We start from the raw sequence: 17,642 nt of genomic DNA, 5'->3' as shown, positions 1-17,642 counted from the left end.
ATATGTTTATAAATTTTAATCATATCTTTTATACTGTTTAAATAAGCAAATAAACTTATCAAAATCCTACAACCGATTTCTTACCCATGACTCCCACCCACGAAACGGTTATAAACTATTGGTTGAATACTTGGATATTATACAAAGTTGCTGTTAGGCATCCGTGACACGAACCGCGTAAGGAAACTTACCGGTTAGAAACGCGGATTTTAAATAAGTTCTAAAGGACTTTTAGATTAGAAGGCTTTCAAACAGTTTATTATAATTTTTTTAAGATTAGAAAATATTTTTAAAAAATGCTTGGTTTAATTCAATTTAAAATCATTTCATTAGAAATTTTAGGTAAATCATAAAGATAGTCGTAACGCACTTTTGTCTTGCCGCTTGCCTTCATGCCTACAATCTGTTGCATGCATTTGTTTTTGTTTATAAGTGACTCTCTGGGAGTCCTGCTCCGCACTCAGCGCTCCTGCTGAATGGAGTTCAGTGCACCTGCGCGGATAATTTCGCCGGCTTTCCGCTCGCAATCGGAATCTCGCTAAGACTGTGATGCTATGGAGATGAAAGGCATTCCCCCAATTGTGGCAAGTATTTAGCCGCGTGGCAACAGGACAGCGTCCGAGGCTTAGAATGGAATGCGCTGACAGACTGAGGTAATCCTTTGATGGGAATTTGGAGGTCTGATTCCCCGGGGGGTCGTAGCCAGCATTCGGAGGATTTCATTGTCGCTAAACTTTTCAATGGAGCTGATTGGAAAAGGGGCAAAACACGACTTCAACTATGGGTTTTGCATTTGAAAGTTCGTTTTTATGGCTCCAAATGAGGTTTCCAGTTTATTTTTTTAGTTCGTTTTATGTTCTTCCAAGCCAGAGGAGTACTGCTACTCGAGGGTGCTTCATTGTGTCAATAGCCTGAAATTGGATATGAAGTGCCTTCGATACTGTCAATCGGAGACAGACTGTCAGACCTTCAGACAGACAGCTGCCATGAAGTGTATCCACTTTAATGGCTAAATCGAAGTTCAAAGGCGAGGGATTCCGGGTAAAAATAGTTTGGAAATTTGCATTCATTTCGATTCCAGCCATTAGACGGCGTCCGTTGGCGTGATTATCCAAAACAAACGAACTCCGTCTTTCGATTTGTGCAACCAAAAAAGGGAATTCAAGTAACAAGAAACGTCTCAGACCATTTGTTTGTCTCTGTGTCTGTGTCTGAGCACTCGCCAAGATTTATGCCCTCTGTGATGGCAAACTCAGCGCGCTTACATTGTGAAAATGTAAAAAAATATAAAAATGTAAAAATATGAAAATGTGGAAATTTGAATTTACTCCCCCTTCTTGTGGCGCTCTTTCTGCCATTTCCTAATTTTCCACGCAAATGCATTTTATTTATTACGCAATTTGGGGATTTGCACTGCCAGCCGCAATTGTAAGCGACATGAAAGCGCTTACACTCCGACTCCGGAGCGTTAAACGAGGCATTAGCCCCAGTGGATTACGGCTAATACCATTGTGTCCTGAAACGACAGTCCCTACGGGGCGTATACTGAATATCCCAAGCCACAACTCGAGCTGTTGACTGAAAGAAATATGAAATATACAAATAAAAATGCTGCTTTTATGCAATGGCAGGGAATAACAACCGCATTGAAGTATATATACCACTATAATATTTATAAAATGAAACGATACTACAATTGTATGTATTTTATATATATCTGTGAAATGTCACATGATTTCGTTAGAAAATTGAAGGGATCTTTCAAATTGGAAAGATTTTTGTGAATTTCCAGCACAAAAAAACAAATAATTTTTACATGGATAACAGAGGGAGACGCACCTTTTAATGTAGTTCAATTCGAAATTTTCGGTAACCATGGCAAGACAGCGACTTCTCGGCTCGATCCTGGCCAGAGTCGGAGCCCAAGTGCGGCGAAACTATCGGTCTTCATTTGTCCACGGCACTCGTCTGGAGTACGTTTCCTACAGCTCGCCGCGCAATATGATGCAGGCGCCGCCCATTGTGGTGATGCACGACCTCAATCTGTCATCGGCATCGTGGCGACATGTGGCTCTTAATCTCAGCCAGTCAGGTCTGCGCCAGGTGATCACCGTGGATGCACGGAACCATGGCCTCAGTCCCTACATAACCGGCCATTCGCCAATGCACCTGGCCGCCGACGTGGAGGCACTGATGAGCCACCAGAGTCTGAACAAGATCGTGGCACTCGGACACGGCATGGGCGGTCGGGCAATGATGACACTGGCACTCACGCAGCCGCAACTCGTGGAGCGGGTCATACTGGTGGACATCACACCGGCACCGGTGCCCAGTAACTTCTATCTAACGCGGCAGGTGTTCGAGATGATGCTCCAGGTGGCGCCCAGTATTCCATCAAATCTATCCCTTTCCGAGGGGCGCACGTTCATCCTGCCAATCTTCCAGGATGTGGTACACGACGCCACCGAGCTGCGCCGCATTATCTACAATCTGCGCAAGATGCAGGACAACACCTTTGGCTGGGCAGTCAATCCGCAGGCGGTGCTCAGCTCTTGGGGTGACATGATGATCAACTATGAGGCCACCTTGGGCGGACTGCGTCCTTACATGGGCGAGGTGCTGCTCATCGCCGGTTCGCAGTCGGAGTTCGTGACCACCACCAGTATTGCAGTGATGCAGAGGTACTTCCCGAATACAGTGGTACAGATTCTGGATGCGGGACACTGTGTGTACGAGGATCAGCCGGAACAGTTTGTGGAACTGGTCGTGGAGTTTACTCAAACATGCTTAGTTTGTTGAAGAAACACTTCTTTGGTTATCGTGACTAATGTGACTTTTATATATCGCTGGCATTGGTATATGGGCTAAAATTTCAGCACTCAACAGTACTCCATCGATAATTGCGCTGTCAGCAGAATGGAAACCGCAGAAAAAAGAGCTGAATGGCATGACCATTTGTAGCCCAAATCGATGGCAACTCAACGTGGCAGGCAATCGAAGCGATGTTGAGTACTGAGTACTCGATACGCGACGCAGGTGCTCCAAGTGGAAGCCACAAGGCTTGGAGCACAAAGGCCAATCCCTCAACCCGCCAATTTGCCAATAAAGCAGCCGAAGGTGGAGACGAAATGCGCCACAATGCGATACAATTTAGATTTATATGCTTTGTCTGATTTATTTGTATTGGACGTGTGGGCGATGGAGGAGACGTCTGCCTGGCTTTTGTGTGTCTGCCTGTGCTTCAAAAGTCGATAATCTGTGTGCTGGCGAGTGGGTGTTGTTCAGCTCCTTCGAACAGCAACAGCTTCTATTTGTTGCGTACTTTTGCTGAAATTGAGTCATGACTGAGATTTGAATGTGCAAATGTACACAGCAGCGCCTTGAAGTTGTTTGCCCGAACTTCATGCCTTTGTTCTGGCTTTAATGAGGATTATGTGAAATTTCATTATGCCCCGTAATAAATAAGTAGCAAGTCAAATAAACAGGGTCTGGCAAACACACACCCCAACACACACATTCCGCAATAAATGTACATGAGCATCTCAACTGGATGTGCGCACCCGAAACCATATTAAAATTTAGACACGTACACATTTTATTGCTTGTTATTTTGCTTCTCTGTGGCAGTTGCATAATCCCAAATTCCGGTGGCACTGAGCTCAACTTCCAGGGTTTTCTGCCTCCGTGCACCAGTGATTCGACCTTAACTTTATGTACCTGGTAAATTTAATAAAACCATGCTATTTCGCTCAAATCAACAAATTACCTTGTTTAAAACTATTTCAGCGGAACAGCAAATCTATGATTTATGGTTATAATTGGATCTGCTGATCTTATAGTTCCCTATGAAGTCCTGTAGAAGTGCAGTGAAACACCTAATTGCACTCAGCCCTTTGAATTGGATGGCAGCCTATGCTGAGTGCGTGCAATTCATCTCAATTAAATATGTATTACATTTTATGAATATTGATTTACAACGCCCCACTGGCCGCCCCTCCGTTAATTCGACTTTGGGCGGGATTGGGTGGTATAGGTTGGTATTCAATGGGGTAAGGTGGATAAGTGTTTTCGATATCCAATGCACCTTGCGATTCGTGTCAGTTTATTCAGGCAGATTGCGCTGAGCTCTGCTGCGTGTTTGCTCTGCTCCGGCAGCCAATTCATTAGCTGCTCCACCATCGCCTTTGCCACTGCCTTTGCCTTCGCTCCAAATGGAAGCCAACATGGAAAGACAACATGGTAGCTGCACTGTGCACTGAGAGATGCTGATGAGGAGTCATCCCTTTGGCCATGCCATGGAATGGAATACCCGAACGCATCGCATCGCATCGAAGTCATCATATACCAGCTTATATTCCGGGCCAATTGCTGCGCTGCGCTTTTGTCTTTTTCAATTACGGACGAGCTTCAAAGTCGAAACTTTTGTGCAATTATACTGCAAGACAATTTGCCCTGTCTCGATTTTTATGAGCGCACAAAAAGTTTCTCCACCAACGGAATAGGGAACTTTCCCGGCAACAGTTTCCATTTCGCTGTTGTTTTCCCTTCAAGACAGTTGATTTTTAATTTCGTGTCGGCGGTTCCCAGCTTCATTCATTACTTCATTTCAGCGGGCGAAATATTTGACGGGTTAAAGTAAAACTTTGCCGCTTCGAAGTTGCTGAAGATGCTGACCCTCCTCCGGCCTTAGAAATCGACACCCCAGCGATGGCTACTAATGAAGCTGGGGCTTCCGTACAGGACACCGGACAACGGACACTGGATCCCTGGGTCCGGAATCTGATGATAAGGTCAGCGGACTTGGTCGTAAAGAGGCGGCCATAAAAGCGAATTGCTGGTGAAAATGTTGATTTTTTTCCCTCTTACGAGCTGGCGACAAACGTGGCACTTTCGTTTATCAGGGTGGCCGGGCTTGAGTTCCGGTTCGGGATATTAATAAACATCTCTTCAGTGTCCACGCTCCGTTGGCAGGACATTACTCTAGACTTTCCCCGAATTCGGGTTCGCTTGTGGGGCTAATGTGGTGGTCGGTCATTAGTGGGTTAATTGGCAGCTAATTGGCTTGATGAGTGCCGGCCATCTTGATTGGTCAGAGAGTCAGAGGATGAGTACCGTCTTTAAATTAAGTTCCAGATCTCCAGTGGGAGTTGCTCCACTCGAAGCTCTTAAATGGAATTCAGGTGATTTTCTTCGCCATCGCACGCTGAGAAAATGTAATCAAAGTTTGCTGATTAAAGTGAAAATGTGCAGAAATTATGAATCAATTTGCCGAAGACGATGGCAAGCGAAGTGCAAAGTCATCAGCGAGCAGCCAAAGTGGTTGGATGCATCCAGTTTTAGCCGCCAATCACGGAAATTTGCATAGTTCTCCGCGCTTTCAACTATCGACTAACGTCGATGGCGAAACCAGGTCATATCACTTGAAAGGTATGGACGTGGAAGTGCCAACCAATTTGATGGCCATATTGCATTTTTACTTTTGCCATTAATACATTTTCACTCAGCAAATTCCGCATAATTGAATCAATTTAATCCCGCTGCTGTCGATTTTATTTAAAATATTTTCATTGGCATCAAACGGTTGATATTGGTTGGTTTTTATGTGCAGTAATGATATTGTTAATACTTTGGATTATATTACGATGTGGAAAAAATGATTATTGTATTGTGTATCACATCACAGTTTTTCTGATCCAAAAGTAATGAAAATAAATGGTTTACCATTTGATTGAATTGGAAAAATATGGCCGCCAAGTAGGCCACTACACAATCTATCAGAGAAACTTAGATCCGGAACTCAGTTCATTTTTATACTCCTAGTCTCTTGGATGTTATCAAAGATTTCAGTAGTTTTTAAAAGGAATCGGTTCGTGTTTGATCAGCAGTGTAAAGGCCCCACAACCAGGAGTTTTACCTATATTTTTTACCTACCATGGATAGCACCTCAGCCAGCGTAGTGTATGCCAATGCTTTTTACGCTCCAAATTACCCGGACACCCAGCAGTCACAGCCACAGCCACAGCCACCGCCACCGCCACCGCCACAGCTGCAGAGTCAGCAGCAGCAGCACCAGAGTCAGATGTTCCACGGCAGCTTCATGGTCAGATCCGCATTGGGTTCTGGACTGGGCCTTGGCCTCGGACCCGCCCCCAATCCGCAGGCAAGTGCCAGTTCCGGCCTGAGTCCCAGAGGCGGCATGTACAGTGATCTCTATCGCTTCGAGGACGGCAGCGGCGATGCCAGCGGATCCTTGCTCTTGGGTCAGGAGGATGACCACTACTGCGGCGGCGAGGCGGAGCAGCAGCTGGGGGCCAGCACGTCATCCTCATGCCCGACGACTTCGGGCGAGTCCGTGAGCATGGACACTGAGCCGGAGCCAGAACAGGAGCTGCAGATGAACCAAGGCGAGTTGGAGGAGCGGGCAGAGATGAATGAAATGGAGGACATGGAGGAGCTTGCAGAGGAGGATACTGACCAGCAGAGGCCGCCGCATTCGCCCTGCATGGGTGGCAACACATCCTACATGGTGTTCCCGCGCACCGCCGCCGACTACATGCCCCGCCTGCCACTGCCGCGCCATTGTCCCTACATAAACATCGGCCAGGAGCAGTATGTGATCCAGGCGGAAACGGTGTTCGTGCTGGGCATGCGCCTGAATGTGACCAAGAACGATATCATCCTGTTCTTTGGCAAACTGGGCGTGATCAAGATGGACGAGTCGACCAACAAGCCGAAGATCTTCGTCTACAAGAACAAGATGACGGGACGCTCCAAGGGTGAAGCCACCATTACCTACGTGAGTCCATTCTCCGCACAGGCGGCGATTAGTTGTCTGAGTGGGGCCAAGTTCATGGGCCAGGTGCTCACCGTGCTGCCCGCCTACCTGTCCACCCGGCGGGGCAGTGTCCGGTACAGCTATCCGCGGGAGCTCAACTCGCCGGAGCACCAACGTCGCCAGCGGGCGCTGAAGTGGAAGCCGGCCAGCGACAATTGGGTGTGCATGCTCTGCCGGAACAGCAACTTCGTCTGGCGTTCCAGCTGCAATCGCTGCCAGGCGGACAAGGTGGTCGCTGTCCAGAGCAACGGGGCGAGTAGCTGGATGGGATCTGGCGGAGGAGGAGCCGGTAGCCCGCGTCGTTGGCGGCCACAGAGGAACGACTGGCTGTGCAAGCTATGCTTCAATATGAATTTCTGGTACCGGGCGAAGTGCAATCGCTGCCACGCCTCGCGTTCCGATGAAACGCAGAGCTCCGAGTCGACGGAGGAGGAGGACACCTGGGAGCTGTTGCTGAATCCTCCATGTGCCGAGTAGACACAGTGCCTGCATCCTGAATCCAGTCCACCTCGTTCTGTCTGCATCCATACATGTTACCTGTTTTGTGTATCCGCATCCGTTTGTGCGCATCGTCTGTTGACGAAGGACACTTCTGCCTTCCTCATCCCTGCAGCTCCCGGACTCCTAAAAATTTCAAGTGATTGGAACGCGGACTGCGTCGTGGTATCCAGATGCGACTTCAATTGAATTGAATCGATTCGATTTGGAACTCTGTGCGCCATCCACCAACAGCAAGAAGAGCCAAGAACAAAAGAAACCTAAATTCCTGTTAATGTCCGTCTTAAAAGAGGCATTCTTTGTCCCAGAGATCCTGAGATTGTGGGACGATGCAGCTTGCTGAATGGTAATCCACTTAATCCGGGTAACTGAATATTTTACCCAGGCACAAAAGCCACACACCACCGACGGACTCACCTGGCCAGCTCTAAACGTTTAATGAATTTATTTACTTTCCCAACGCCCGACGCCCGCAGTCAGTGGCTCAGTGGCTCAGTGGCTCATTGGCTCTGTGGAACTGCACTGAAAATCGAAATATTAGTTTCTATGAAGTCTAAATTGTTTAATAAAATTTGTCTTCTTTTCATGTATTTATAGTAAGGGTCCAGTGTATGGCATTAAACTCGCTCACAATGAAATTTCAACATTTTGAATCCCAGAGCTAATCTTGCCATTTTGATGCAGCTTATAAATTTTTCCTTGTGCAGTGGTATCAAGCCACTTGAATCCATGTCCCACAAGTCCTCCTCCTCCTCCTCCTCCCCTTATCCTTTCCTGTCATGTGATTTAATCAATCTTTGCGTCAGCCAAATCTGTGCCACAACAGCTTGGCTGGCTGGTAGATGGTAGATGGTGCGGCAGGTGAGTTGCTCTTTTGGCTGCACCCGCAGTTGTGGCTGCCTGTCGCCCTTCGTCCTTCGTCCTTCCACTTGCCACGCCCCCTGCTCACCAGAGGCGGCGCCAGGCAGACTTTGTGTTGTGCATTTACTTTGCACTTTCTTCCACGCGAGCGGAGAAGGCACCTGGCTGGAGCTGTGTGCCCGGAGTCCATCGTCCGCAGTCCGCAGTCCATAGTCCGCAGTCCACAGTCCATAGTCGGTTGTGCTTGGTCTGCCGCCTGCGGGGTATTTGCGTAGCTGCAGGTGTTGCTCCGTCCGCTGCTGCTGCTGCTGCTCCTCCTCCTCCTCCTCCTCCTGGCCGAAAGCCCAACCCAGCCTGGTAGACCACCAAAGCCGCCCACAGTGTCGCCGATTTAAGTGGCAGCCGGGGAGTAAATGCAATAAACACCATTAGCTGCAACGACTCCGTTGGTCGTCGCTTGTTGGTCGTTGGGCGTCGTCTGTGGGTTTTGCGCCCAGTTATCCATTTGGCCGGGAAAGTTCACTGCGAACTGGGCCATCAAGGTACGAGTTAGTGGATGGGTTTGAGGATGGGGATTCTGGGGGAAATGTTGCCGCATCAAAATGCAAACGCGAAAGGCGAAAAGGGTCTTAAGTGAATTGAATGGAAAACTTTCAAACTGCGGGCGCCATCAACTTTCGGTGCAAGCGGGTGGCAGAAAGTTTTCTGAAGCCTGATTTGTTTATAGTTTTCAAGATTGTCGACTTTTGTGACCCATTTTAGCCTTTACTTTAACGTAATTACCCCAACTTGGTTTAACTCTGCTATTGGGCCAACAATCAGCCACATTTTCAGTGCCAATTTTATTGCAATGTAACTTATGAAATTTTTTAGTAGGCCTAGAAAATACTTAACAACTGAACAAGTCAGTTAAATAGAATACAAGGCACAGAACGTGACACAGAAAAAACATAAATACGTAAACACAATGCAGAAAAGTTATGCACCAAATACGAAGAAGACCAAGCCCAAGAGGAAGTTTGCCTTTGGCATTGGTTTCTATAGGAAATCCTCCGAATTGCAGGAGCGAACGACCAGCAATCGCGATTATGGATTGAAAAGCACCAAGGGAACGGGCACTCCATATCCGCAAAAACAACCGAAATTGGATCATTCCGTTCTAACGGCCAAATTGGAGTCGCAAAGTCTGATCCGATCGGTATTAAGCGAGACCTCAGTGTGCAGCTCCCCGGAACCGAAAGTGGCATCCATGGGTGCATCCGATCCCACGTTTGAGATGAGGCGAAAGCTGTTCGACGAGGGCGAGTTCACCATCTGCAAGGGTCGCAAACTGAGCCTGGAGTTTCATCATTCAGACGAGAATCAAAACCAAGTGTTGCACCAGGCGTCGAAGGCCACCGATAATTTTCCCTACAGCAATTACATGGATCTGAAGAACTTCTGCGAGCAGCACAACATTAAATTATTATAAAGCGTTCGCCATTGCAGTCAGCGAATTAGGAGCGGGAATGAAGTGCAGGAGTCGGGTATTCCATCTCTGCATCTCCACCATCTGTCGCACTTGAAAGTGTCACTCACGGAGGATAAATGGTGCCAAGTGCAGCGGAAAAACCAGGATGCAAGTGAGAGTGAGGGATTGTGGATACCTGCTACGCACATCGTTCTTGCTAAACGCTTTTTCAACTTCAAAGAATTCAATTCATTTAGAAACTTTAAAGCACCCCGCACGCTTACTAATAAAGAGATCTTATAAAGGTTTAGTAAACTACGTTTTTCTTCTTCTAAAATAAGTGCTTAATAATATCTTAAAAATAAAAACAAAATACTTAAGATTCAAAATCGAGAGACATCAACACAAGAGAGACATCAACTGATGTTCTTCAACTGATTTGTCTAAAATCTGTTTCTGGAATACTTAGCACCCGAGTACTTTGAGCATACCTCTTCGCGTTTTCCAGGACGCAGGCACAAAGACAGAAATCCACTTGGCTTCACCCACATCCCATCCCAGGACGACGCCGCCCACCAGCTTCTGCGGTTCATTGTACTTTACGAGCATTTTCAGCGTGCTAAGCTCGCGACTTCCGCGTGTTTTTGCCGTACTTTCCGGCTGCCATTTTGTTGCGTTTTTCCGTGAATCCCGCTGCTATCCAGCTTTCATCCTCTTTGTGAAAACATCGAACAATGGCTACATGCAACGGTGTGAGCTGGTGGTGCTGAAATGTTTGGCTGTGAATTATGGCGGCAGAGATCGACACCGTTTCTAAGCTCCGATTGGCGTGACTGTGACATTTTCGAAAGTTCGCTGCATTCGCGCATATCGCGTATACGCAGCGTTGTGCCGTTCGGTTCGGTTTCTGGCTGTCATATTGCAAACGACACGCCTGGGAAGTCCTGGCGCTTGGGAAGCGGGAGAACAGGGAAATCAGGGAATCAGGGAATCAGAAGCCCCAACTTCGGACCGACTGTCTATTTTGGTCTGCGGTCGCCGTGCCCCCCAAAAAGTTGGCCGGACACAAAGTCGCAGATTCGTGGCCAGCAACAAAAACGGATGCCCTGACAGCTGTTCGTGTTTTTCGGTCGGTCTGGTGTGGCCTGGAAAAACTGCAGAGAGCAAACAGCGAACAGCGAACAGCAAATTGGCAAAGGCCGTCACATTAGCGCCATTTTCCACTCTGCGGTCATAATTCACTGAAATTAATTGTCGCATTCGAGTTTCGTGCGGTCGCGCTGTGAGCAACTTTGGCGGCTATTTTTCTGGTCTTCTCCTGACTACAGACTCCTTTGCAGTCCTTCGAGTCCCCGGGGTGCTGTAAATATGCTTTGGCTATTCGACTTGTATTCAAGTTCTTTGCCCAGCAAGCGGAAATCGTTAAAGAGCTGAACTCGCGGGCATTAAGCGAATTTGTCTACATTTAAATCAAAGCCTTCCACTTGAGGAACTTCGCCAGCTTGCCAAAAGTATTTGGCCGGATCGTCGGAGTTAGGCTGAATGCCAAGGGTTCTTCGCCAGCAATGTCCTCCAAGGCATACCGCTCCTAATTTCTGGCCAGCTAACAAAAAAAAAGGGCAAAAATTATGCAAAACATAATAATAAAATTTAATAAAAAATACCGGAACAATACCGGGATCGCCGGCTATTCCCCCTGGATTGTCCCAATGTGTAGTGGCTGCCGCTAATGCTGCAACATTTTATGCAAATACTTTTTCGAGTGGACCCGAATCTCCAAACAAAACGCCGCCCGTTTTTCCGCTTCAGCTTTGCAGCTATCTTTATCAGGTATTTGTTTATGCAGCTGCCAAGTGGCGGCTTATTTTATTACATTTCTTCGGGGACTTGGGGCTCCCAAAACCTTTGCCGTTTATACAAATGGCTTTTGAAATAGGCAAGTAAGTACTTGGTAAGTAAATTTCGGGCAGCACCTGCTTGCGCTTGCCTTCAATCGGCTGCCTCGCTGGCACATGAAAATAAGTTGACAGACAACGATGTCATTCAAGGAGGACCAAACAAAAAGTTGAAAAACTTTGCTTTGTTTTATTTGTTTCGGGTTATAAAATGAAACGAATGTAGGCAAATTTCAAAGCGCGTGGCGCCATCAGCCACGCCCATTTGGGGTAAAGCGGGGGCGTAGGCGAATTAAAGCTGAAGTTCCATACAATGGGTTTATAATAAAGATGTTGTGACAAGTATTAAGTTCCTTTACAATATTTAAACTGCAGTACCGAAACAATAACTATAGGAAAAGAAAATAGATAGTAATGTGAAATCTTTATAAAACCTACAAGACTTTGATTGTAAATGAACACGTTTTTTTGTGTTTAAATCACCACGACTTCTGTTGCCCTCTTTTTGTGCCACTTTAAACCCCGTGGCCATAATTTCTGGGAAAAAGCTAGGGACTTAGCCCACAGTAAACCCACTGCCGATCTGAACGCCCCCGGAAACAATAAAATTGCCGCGTTCACAATGTGCCCCGAATAAAAAGTGCTTATTACGTATAGCCGTATAGTTGACTACGGCCTTTTGTCGGCAAACAGCGGAAGCTGCGGCAACAATTGAAATAAATGAATTGGGCTAAAGGATTGCCGGGCAAACAGAAAGCGGAATTACGGGGAATTACTGGAAAGGGTTGGGATTTGGCCCGATTAAGGATTACATTTTGACATTGCAATGCAGCCACTTTACAGTCACTCCTTATTGTTTATGCCCCCGCAAAGTCTTTGGAAACCTATACATTAATGTTTAAGTGAAATTTGGAAAATAAAAGGGCAGCTGCACTCACACTCCTTTCATATATCCTTCGGTTTTCTGTTTCGATGGCAACTCGCAACTAAGCCAATTTCAGAGCCCACCGGCTGGGAGGCCAGAGAAGCTGGCACCTATTTCAAACTCAATTAAACACGAAAAGGCCAGAGAGTCGACATCCTAAGCCCCACTCCCCCAACTGCTCCACATCCACATCCACATCCCAGTTCCCAGTTCCAGCCCAATGCTCCAGTCAGGGTTTTTCATTCGGTGTGTCATGAAATTCAGCACGGTGGACACAGCTGTTCTTTATGTGGCTGCCACCGATGGTGGCAAGTGGGCGAGTGGGGTTTATTGTGAATGCAGTCTGCCCGGTTGGATTAAATATTTGAATACAGTTGCCAGCGTGTCCTGGCCGGGTGTTTCAATTTCAACTCATTTAAAGGGCTTCCAGCCACCTTCACCCACACGTCTAAATAAAGAGCTTTTGGTCAGCACCGAAACTTTTAATAAGAGTTTGGCAGACTGTAACCTTGTTATTGGGGAATGTGTAATTCCACATAAAATTCAAATCAATTAGGCTGGGAACTGAAGTTTCTCTGTATTTTGCACTTTAATTTTACAGAGCTTCAATCGCGTTAGATATTTCCAAAGATATTTTTCTAATGGGTTCATATTTCTGGCATACTACAAAGTAACTTACCTGCGAATACCCATCCATTCCAATCTGCTGGAATCCTTCTTATGGCCCAGGCTGGTTATCCTTTGGCATGGCATTTAAGTTCGCCCCTTCGAAATCAGCAAAACAAGCACAGACAACTCCATATCAACAAAAAGCACACAAACACAATGGCCGATTAGAATGTTTGCTGTTTTCCGGTCATTTGCATACATTTCCCATATTCGGGCCGTGCCAAAGGAGCATACATACACAGATTCGGGAACATGGATACGTGGGCACATGGACACGTGGACACGTGGACACTTGGACACTTGGACATTGGGACACTGGTAGACTAGGACACGTGGACACCTTTTTGACCCATCCAGCTTTGCATTCAAATTCGTTAAGTGACCCGCATGGTGACCATGCATAATTAGAACCAGTTTTTGGGGCCTTGTCGTTGTTATGGCCCAAATATTTGGCTTGTAAATTGATTTCGCTTCGGAAGTTATTGTGTCATGTGTGAAATCCTGTGACAAAATCAAGGATGTCATGGGACAGCAAATTTTAGAACTCATCAAAGTCAGTGCCATGCTTTTGCAATAAAGTTTGCAGTATTGTTCCGACCTTTAAACTCGCTATTTCCACTTTTATTTCAGTGAACCAATTAGTTGGAAAATTCCCAATTCGTAAGGTATGCATTTATTTCTTTTTTCCCAAGTAGTGCGGAATTTTGTTTTTATGATGTGCACGCGTATTTGATACAATTTTTATAATTGGCAGTATATGACAAAACAAATTGAATTGCCTTTATACTTCCGTTGGCATATTTTAAATATTAATTACTATAAAAACTTAAATTGAATAATTAATACAATTAGCTGACATCCTAATGGTCGATACAATAATGATTTTTATACAATTTTTTTTTTAAGAAATTTCTTCTTCTGCTGCTTGTCAGGCATACAATCATAAATTCGAGCTGATTGCCAAATACGTACACCTGTTCGTCGATGCTTTTTATAGCCTCGCAAAACAGAACAATTATTTGGGAGTCAACAAACCAGCCAATCCCATCCAGAGTCCATCCAATTCCCATACCATTCCCATTTCTGATTTCCGATCCCAATGCGAAATGTCCTTTTGCTGACCAGTGCGCTGTGGAGCGGAAAGCTTGCCAATTATTGTGTGCAAAGTCCATAAATAATATGGCTGGCATTGATGCAGAGGGTGGTGTGTGTGTGTGTTTGTGCTGTGCTGAAGATTCACGGAGTGCTCCAAATGATGCCACTTGCATTGAGTGAGCAGCTTCCTGCCCCGCATTCCCCCCTCCTGTTCCTAATCTAATCTACATTTATGCCGCCTGGCCTCCCGGAAAGCATCTTCTTCTCTGCTACTCTAACTACTGCCTATTGCCTTTCTTGCCTACTGCCGACTGGCTTCAGGAGCTCTGTTTGTCCCCGGCACACATTTCGAGTGTTTTGTTTATGTGGAGCACACATTTCCAAGCTGAAGACATGGAGCCGTCGTTTGCATAATAATTTAACTCATTACCCACGCCCATTCCCACTCTCTCTCTCTCTCTATTTAGCTTTAGCTTTAGCTTCAGCTTCAGCTTCTGCTCCTTTTGGGCCAGAAACTAAATAAGCATAAGTAAGACACATTCATTTGCCAGACGAGCTCTCCTCGTCGTTTGGCCAAAGGATTTGCGGCGCCCTGGAGCACGAACGAGGTAATTTCGAGGCTCGGCGAGGTCAAGATGTGCCAACGACGACACTTGCAAAGCTCCAAGCACCCAGCACACAGCACCACCCACTTCCACCCACTTCCAGCCAGGCGGTGATGAATGCATTTCTGTTTTAGGGACGCTCATTACGCATACGACACGTGCGCCCGTCGCCCAAACGTTCTGGCATTTAAACTGTTTCACAGCAACGCTTACCTCTGCATTACCTCGCATGGTGTTCTCCTGGTGTCCTGTCAACATAATTGATTTGGCTTGCCACCGGTGGGAATCGATAGCCAGTCGCCTTGGGCGAGTTTTGCCTTCATTTTGCATACTAGTTGTTGGCCCGAAGTTCACCACTGCAGCGGTTAACGATGCACATAAAGTGCTGCAGGTGAAAGTTTGGTGGCCTCCGTTGCGGTTCCTCATCTGCTGCCATCCACGTTGCAAGTTGCAAGTTGCGAGTTCCGCGTTGCCGCATTGCATTGTCCAAGTTTTTATTGCCTCCGCGGTGCTCCAGTTTCCGAAATGGAAATGTTAAGAAAAACTATGGATAAATTACTTTTCCCTTACTTGCTTTTTCATCTACTTAAAGAGGCATTTGCTTAGTTACAGTTCCCTTAAATTTCCCATCGACTTTAATGCTAGAGCTATAAAATAAATAAAAGAGGCGATTACAAAAGGATGGTAAAGCTGCACTTAGTGACAGGCGAATGTCAAATAAGTGCAATTAAAATTTATTTAAGGTTTGCTTAGGTTTTACATTTTAAAAAGAAAGTTATATTGAAGATGCTGAGTTTGAAAAGTAATTTTAGAAGAATTTTTTAGAATATGTTGATCCCTGTGTTCTGCCATATTTAGTATCCGTTTTAGAGCACTGCCATCTGCACATTAAATCGCCAGCTTAATAAATAGCCCTGAACACAATACAATGTCTAGACGGAGTAGGAATGGCAGCAGGAACATCGAGAAATCAACTAGTTTTTCCAACAGTTTCAGTCCTTTTTATGCGTTTCCATTTTCCCCCTGCGGAGTGGAAATATTCTTGTATTTTTTTTGTGCTGATTCCCGCTTTTCTCTAATCTCTGACTCTCTGACTCTCTCCCTCAATCGTTGCATTTCTCGTTTTCCTGTCCAGGTCAGTGTCGTCACCCAAGTGCTTTCACATCCCTCGGGAGCTGTTTTGTTTTTTTTATTTTTTTTTTAGTTCTCAAGTCCCGGGCTACGCCCTTTCAGAGCTCATCCCGCATTTTCCGCTTCTTTTGCCTTGCAGCGCCCGATGCAACGGCAATTCACTTAACTTACTCAAGTCGTTGAGGGCATAACTTCCGCTCCGCATTCCAGCAAAAGACCCAATCCCCATCTCCATCTCTATTCCCATCCCAATCCGAATGCGAATCATACCGCCACTCCGGTTACTGTCTTAATGCCAATGCTCATGCTCACACATTTTGCAGGCAATCCTCATACGCGTTTAGCAATCCTTTTCCATCGGTTCATGCAATTGTGCACTTTACTTAAGTTACTTTACTGTGAGGTTGCCTAAAGTAGTTGGATTACTTGTGATTCCTAGTCACTAGAAGAGTGTAAGTCGCAGTCGTTTGAATAGAGTAAATATTTACAGACTACGATGCTCATTTTATTTGAACTGCTTTTGCGCTTCGAAGTGCTCGGCTAAATGAGATGATATGGTTAAACATGTTGGTGGAGTTCTTTGAATACTCTTTAGACTGCACTTTGGCGCCGTCTGTTTCATGGTCGTTAGTGAAATTGGTTTAACTAGATCAGTGAGTTGCCACCAAAGTGCTAATTGCACTGGATTCGGGCCTTAAAAACTCTCTTTGGCCAAAACAAACAAGCCAAACAAGCCGCCGCCAGAAGAAAGTGAGTGAGTTGAGGTGCGAAAACGCATGGCTCAGTTTACCGCTGATTCTCGCAGCAAACGGCAGCAAAATGAGACTAGAAGTTGTTATACGAATATACCTGTTCCTAAGCTGGATGCACTGGTGCTCCGGCGAGGGTCACCTAAAACGCTTGACCAGATCGCTGATCTTTCCGCCAACGAGTCCCACGCGTGTGCAGTTCATCGGCGGCATTGGTATTCCCGTGGAGAATCTGCACTTTGAGTCGGTTACCTCGGGCTATGTGCTCAAGGCGGAGTACTATCTGCCCACCAATTCCACGGAGATAACCAGGGTCTACCTCAAGCCGATGGCCATTACGGGCAGGGAGCAGGAGAAGGAGAAGGATTCCCCCTACGGAGCACTATATCGCTGGATCATTTACCGCGGCATCGAGATGGTCATCGAGAACATGGGCTTGCCCGGCCGGAGTTGTCTGCTCCGGCTGATTTGTGAGCATGCCGCACTGCCGCTGAACCACGAGTCCGGCCTGCTGGGCGAGATCATGGACATAGTGTTGAGGCCCTCCAGTTCGGTGGACCAGCTGGCACAAAGCTCGGATCGAGAGTACCACACATCGGAGCACTTTGGCAAGAGGGGCGGCGACTGCCAGGCGGCCTATGCCAGCAGGTGCAAAAAGTCGCCCATGGAACTGATCAGCCTGCTGCTGGAGGTCAATGAATAAATACCTGATTCTGATACTGAAATAAGCAGTTTTTGTTTCGTTTCATTTCGAATTGAATTGAATTGTATCACGTGCTGCCACAATTAGGGTGTGACAATTACAAAGTTGATAAACATTTTAATTAGTTTTGGCGCACTGGCTGCGTGATCCGCCTGCGAATCACCAGCACTATTACCATCAATTGTAATTAAGGACACGCTGGCTGACGGGGCGTATGCGTAATGTG

General features: G+C 46.3%; 4 protein-coding genes across 5 annotated transcripts; all 4 read left to right on the top strand.

Moving 5' to 3' along the window:
- The first annotated feature begins 1,730 nt into the window (after positions 1–1,730).
- On the top strand, positions 1,731–3,159 carry LOC6537404 (protein ABHD11). The gene has a single exon (XM_002097924.4). It carries the CDS (start codon positions 1,876–1,878, stop codon positions 2,797–2,799), a length of 924 nt encoding a protein of 307 aa, XP_002097960.1. The 5' UTR covers positions 1,731–1,875; the 3' UTR covers positions 2,800–3,159.
- Positions 3,160–5,785: 2,626 nt separating this feature from the next.
- Positions 5,786–7,933, top strand: LOC6537403. 2 transcript variants are annotated; one of them, XM_015192846.3, is made up of 2 exons: positions 5,787–5,866; positions 5,941–7,933. In XM_015192846.3, the coding sequence occupies exons 1-2, from the start codon at positions 5,829–5,831 to the stop codon at positions 7,310–7,312; spliced, it is 1,410 nt and encodes a 469-aa protein (XP_015048332.1). In that variant the 5' UTR covers positions 5,787–5,828; the 3' UTR covers positions 7,313–7,933. The 2 variants fall into 2 exon arrangements, with proteins under 2 accessions (XP_002097959.1, XP_015048332.1); XM_002097923.4 differs by having other exon boundaries at positions 5,786–7,933.
- Positions 7,934–9,076: 1,143 nt separating this feature from the next.
- On the top strand, positions 9,077–9,959 carry LOC6537401. Its single transcript, XM_002097921.3, has one exon. It carries the CDS (start codon positions 9,162–9,164, stop codon positions 9,663–9,665), a length of 504 nt encoding a protein of 167 aa, XP_002097957.1. The 5' UTR covers positions 9,077–9,161; the 3' UTR covers positions 9,666–9,959.
- Positions 9,960–16,772: 6,813 nt separating this feature from the next.
- LOC6537400 lies at positions 16,773–17,425 on the top strand. Its single transcript, XM_002097920.3, has one exon. It carries the CDS (start codon positions 16,784–16,786, stop codon positions 17,414–17,416), a length of 633 nt encoding a protein of 210 aa, XP_002097956.1. The 5' UTR covers positions 16,773–16,783; the 3' UTR covers positions 17,417–17,425.
- Positions 17,426–17,642: the final 217 nt, after the last annotated feature.

Source organism: Drosophila yakuba, chromosome 3R, assembly GCF_016746365.2.
Source record: "Drosophila yakuba strain Tai18E2 chromosome 3R, Prin_Dyak_Tai18E2_2.1, whole genome shotgun sequence".
Classification (NCBI taxonomy): Eukaryota; Metazoa; Arthropoda; class Insecta; order Diptera; family Drosophilidae; genus Drosophila; species Drosophila yakuba.
The sequence above is the reverse complement of the archived record's forward strand: the minus strand, read 5'-3'. Positions and strand labels throughout refer to the sequence as shown.